The sequence below is a fragment of the Orycteropus afer genome, unplaced genomic scaffold (assembly GCF_000298275.1).
Source record: "Orycteropus afer afer isolate SDZICR_OR568_19922 unplaced genomic scaffold, OryAfe1.0 scaffold00197, whole genome shotgun sequence".
NCBI lineage: Eukaryota > Metazoa > Chordata > Mammalia > Tubulidentata > Orycteropodidae > Orycteropus > Orycteropus afer.
The window spans coordinates 4,393,181-4,397,963 of NW_006921784.1; the positions used below are offsets into that span (position 1 = coordinate 4,393,181).

Sequence of the window (4,783 nt, forward strand, 5' to 3'; positions counted from 1 at the left end):
AAGTGATCTTTGAATGTTGTTGTTGTTGTTGTTTGCCATCGAGTCGGCCCCGACTCATAGCGACCCCTCCTTGGGTTTCCGAGGCAGTATCACTACGGAAGTAGAAATGCCCAACCTTCCCTTTGAATACTCCTCCCCAAATTCAGGTCTTACCTCAAATGTCATCTCTCTGCCCACCCCATTCACCACTCTCCTTGACCACGTTCTGTTTTCCTTCATAGTCCCTACCACTCTCTGTTCACTGTGTCTTCCCCCATGAGAGCAGGAATCAGGCCCCTAGTACATAAATCTTCAATTATTTGTTGTGTGAATTTCATCTGCTGATTTCCTTCTAGCAACCGTTCCTTCAGAGTAGACGCCATGAAGCTCCAGCATAGATACCAGCAACTACAGCGTCTTGTCCATCCAGATTTCTTCAGCCAGAGGTCTCAGGTAGCCTATTGCCCACCCCCAACCATCTCCAACACACATGTGCACACTAGGTGGGTGGCAGTGGCCTTGTGGTTACGGGATTATCGGAGACAAGTTAGCCAACCAGCTCCAACCTGTGGTAGCCTTGCCCCAGCCAGCCAGGCCGTGGAGCTGTCAAGCACTCACAGCCTTTATCTGACTTCCCAGCAAATTAAAACCAATCAATGGAAAACTAAGCTCATCCAGCACCAGTTCACTCTGGCCACTTCCTGAGGCCTCCACCTATCAGCTTTATTTATTTATTTTTCAGTTGTGACATTTCTTACTTTGACAGTTTTTACACGTATGATTCAGTGGCATTGATTGCATTCTTTATGTTGTACAACCATGAACACTATTCTTTTCCAAACTGTTCCACCACCATCCACTTAAACTCAGTGCCCTCTGAGCAATAATTCTCCTTTCTCCCCACTCCCTCACCCCTGGTAACTACTAATAAGCTTTGGTTTCTGTATTTTTGCCTATTTCATGTAAGTGACATCATACAATGTTTGTGATCATGCTTTTGTGGCTGACTTATTTCACTCAGCATAATGTTTTCAAGGTTCATCCATGTTGTGGCACGCGTTGGGATTTCATGTGTCTCTATAGCTGAGTAACCCGTCAGCTTTCTATAAAAGTTGGTGAATGTAAGTTGGTTAATTTGGATAGTAATAAGACTGTCTTCATTTCCCCCTAACAGACTGAAAAGGACTTCTCAGAGAAGCATTCGACCCTGGTGAATGATGCCTATAAGACCCTTCTGGCACCCCTAAGCAGAGGCCTATACCTTGTAAGGTGATTTCCCAAGTCTTTTATGCATGACTGCCTGGTGACTCATTACTGTAGAGTTGGATCCGACTTATAATGACCCCTCATTGGGTTTCTGAGGCAGTATCACTATGGAAGTAGATTGCCCACTCTTCCTTCCAGGGACTGGCTGATGGGTTTCAACTGCCAGCCTTCTGGTTGGCAGTCAAATGCCTTAGGCACTATGCTACCAGAGCTCCCTTTTTTTTTATTTCTGATAGTTTCCTTTGTAGTGAAAACATTTGTCCCTGGTAACATTTATTCCCTTTTTTTTTTTTTTTTTAGTTTTTGCCTGGTGCCCATGGCATTGTGGGACAGCTGCTCCCTTCTGTTCAGCAGAAGAGTGCTTGAGACCCAATATTTAGCCTCTAAGAGCTCTCATGGCTTAGTGGATAAGGCATCTGGCTGCTAACCAGGAGGTCAGCAGTTCAAACCCAGCAGCCACTCCATGGAAGGAAGATGGGGTGATTTATTCCTGTAAAGATTTACAGCCTCAGAAACCCAGTGGGGGTCACTATCAGTTGGAATCTACTCAGTGGCAGTGAGTTTTGTTTTTGTTTTAAGATACTACACGAGTATTGTTTTCTCTGAGTATTCTCTTGCAAATGTTACTTGCCCCGGTTGCTTTTTACCATTTTCTATAAATTTCAAAGATTTGATGATGGCTTTTAGGGAAGGGTCATTTTTGGTTGGTTTTGGGAGAATCTTTGCAAACATTTAGTTCAACTTCCTGAGTGGAAGAGTAACCCAGGGTCACACAGCTCCAAGTAGCACAGAGAGGGATCCTGTCCCGGCACCGTTTCAGGCCAAGCTTTCGGCCCCCCAGCCTCATGCTTTCATTATCAAGACAGCTCAGGTTTTCTCCACAAGTGATAATATGTTCTGAAGGGTGAGTAGGAGTTACAGGACTCTGGCCATAGTTTCTTGAACCAAACTTATTTTATCTGCTTTATACCTCAATAGCTCAAGCTCCATGGAATAGAGATCCCCGAAGGGACAGATTATGAAATGGACAAGCAATTCCTCATGGAAATAATGGAAATCAACGAAAAACTTGCAGAAGCTCAAAGTGAAGCTGCCATGAATAAGATTGAGTCCATTGTCGCAGGTAAAGATAAAACAGTGCCAAATCCATTTTATTGTTACCATGGGTACATGCCTAGCATTAAGTGAAAGGTGAATACAGAAAGAAAATCTTTGGTTATGGTGATTCAAGGAATTTTTCTTGATCATAAAGAAACCAATGTTGTCTGGAGGTTACATATGCAACATCCCTAACCCTCTGGAAAACCAAAAAAAAAAAAAACCTCACTGCCATCAAGTCAATTCCAACTTATAGTAACCCCCTTTGGGTTTCTGAGGCAGTAAAACTTTACAGAAGTAGATTGGCCCATCTTCCTTCCATGGAGCAGCTGGTGGGTTTGAACCTCCAACCTTCTGGTTAGCAGTCAAATGCCTTAGGCACCATACCACCAGAGCTCCTTAACCCTCTGGAAGGCAGCCTTAAATCAAGAATGTCATAGTATCAGCTACCATCCAGAAGGTTCATGGTTGGAACCTACCCTGCAGCTCCATGGGACAAAGACCTGGCAGTGTGTACCCCTAAAGATTACAGCCTAGAAAGCCCTATGGGTCAGTTCTACTCCGCCACATGGAGTGGCTGAGTCAAATTGGACTCCACAGCACCCAGCAGCATAGTACCTTGCAGACTACAATGCTCATTCCCACACATGATGTCACTTTAGATACTGTTGTTATCTCTGATGAGGAAAATGGGTCTCAGAATTTCATGGAAATCCCCAAGGTTACACAGCAGAGATGTAGCAGAGCAGAAATGAGACTCTGACCTTCAAACCACATATTGCTTCATTTTCCACTTTATTCTGTAGAAACGGCTCCAAGGTTTCTCACTCAGACTGTATGCACTCACATCCCTTCCCAAATGTTTACATTGTGACTACTAGGTGTTAAGCACTGTGCTTGACACTGCAAATGTAGCAATAAACAAGAAAGACGCAGCTGTGCCTTCATGGAGTTTATATATCCCGACTCAGTGTCCAATATGGAATTCATGAATCCTCAACAAACAAAAAGAGTAACATGTGTCTCTGACTCAAACTATCTACCCATTTATTTTCACTGCCATTATCCTGTTCCAAGCTGCTCTTCTCTCTTACAGATATAAATTTGGACGCCTGCAATAGCTCCTAACTGGTCTGTCTGTAAAGGAGCTCTGGTGGCACAGTGCCTAAGGCATTTGACTACTAACCAGAGAGTTGGTGGTTCAAACCCACTAGCCACTCCATGGAAGGAAGATGGGGCAATCTACTTCTGTAAAGATTTTCTGCCTTGGAACCCAAAGGGGGAGGTTCCGCTGTGAGTCAGAATTGACTCAATGGCAGTGAGTTTTTGTTTGTTTGTTAGTTTTGGTCTGTCTGTACCTCCTAACTCCATCTATTGTATTCCTACACTGTCAATTGTATGATCTTTTTGAAACCCAAAATCACCCTCACCACCAAGTGGTTTCCTACTGCCCTCAGGTTAAAGTTCAAACTCCTTAGCACTTTACAAGACCTTGCATAGTCTGGCCTCTGCTTTCTTCTCCTTTGGTCCTCCATGCCAGCCACACCAGCCACTTCCAGTCCCTCATCTATACTAGGCATCTTCCCCAGGGCCTTTGCAATGCTATTACTTCTGCCTGAAACCTTCTTCTCCTTCCATTCATCAAGTTAACTCCTCCTCTTTCAAATCTAGGGGTTATTTTCTGGGAAATATCCTAAAATATCCCCCAGAAGCCATTCAGGGAAGCCATTCTTAACCGCTGTGTACCTTTTGGCAGTGGGTACCCTGCCTTTGTAGGAATAATCAGGTATAACTGCTGTTCTGTGTGGGATTCTTAGATCAATATCCGCTTCTCTCATTACACTGGAAGCTCTGCGGAGGCGGAAATGCTGTCCGCTTTTTGCTTCCCTCACCTCCTCAGCATGTAGCACCGAACTTGGCACATAAAAGGGGCTCGATAAGTAGGTGTTAAATGAGTGAATAAATAATCAAAAAATTAACAGCAGTAAAACAGAAGTTGTAGTAGGGGGACTGTCAGCTGGGGACATGTGGACAGCACTGGGGCCAGGCAGTCGGGGGAGATGAGAAAATCGGGACTGCATTCAGAGCCTGGCTGCACTGCTGGGCAGGGGAAGGTGAACTTCTAGGTGAGGTGGATCTGGGTTCAGTCCCAACGCTGCCACTGCCTTTCTGTGTGGCGTTGAGTAAGTGACTTCACCCCTTTAAGTCTCAGTAGCCTCATCTGTTTAAAAAAAGAATTCACTGCCATTGAGTCGTTTCCGACTCATAGCGACCCCTCCTTGGGTTTCGGAGGCAGTATCTCTATGGCAGTAGATTGCCCAGTCTTCCTTGGGAGGAGTGGCTGGTGGGTTTGAACTGCCAGCCTTTTGGTTAGCAGTTAAATGCCTTAGGCACTATGCCACCAGAGCTCCCCATCTGGGAAAGGAGGACAATATCAGTA

At 44.8% G+C, this 4,783-nt stretch overlaps 1 protein-coding gene across 1 annotated transcript in view; it reads left to right on the forward strand.

The window, feature by feature from the left end:
• HSCB (HscB mitochondrial iron-sulfur cluster cochaperone) overlaps positions 1-3,471 on the forward strand; it is a 4,978-nt gene extending 1,507 nt beyond the window's left edge. Inside the window, exons 2-5 of the mRNA XM_007947990.2 lie at positions 336-432; positions 1,154-1,243; positions 2,224-2,368; positions 3,440-3,471. Coding sequence (XP_007946181.2) covers positions 336-432; positions 1,154-1,243; positions 2,224-2,368; positions 3,440-3,471 — 364 coding nt within the window. The remainder of the gene's footprint in view (positions 1-335; positions 433-1,153; positions 1,244-2,223; positions 2,369-3,439) is intronic.
• Positions 3,472-4,783: the final 1,312 nt, after the last annotated feature.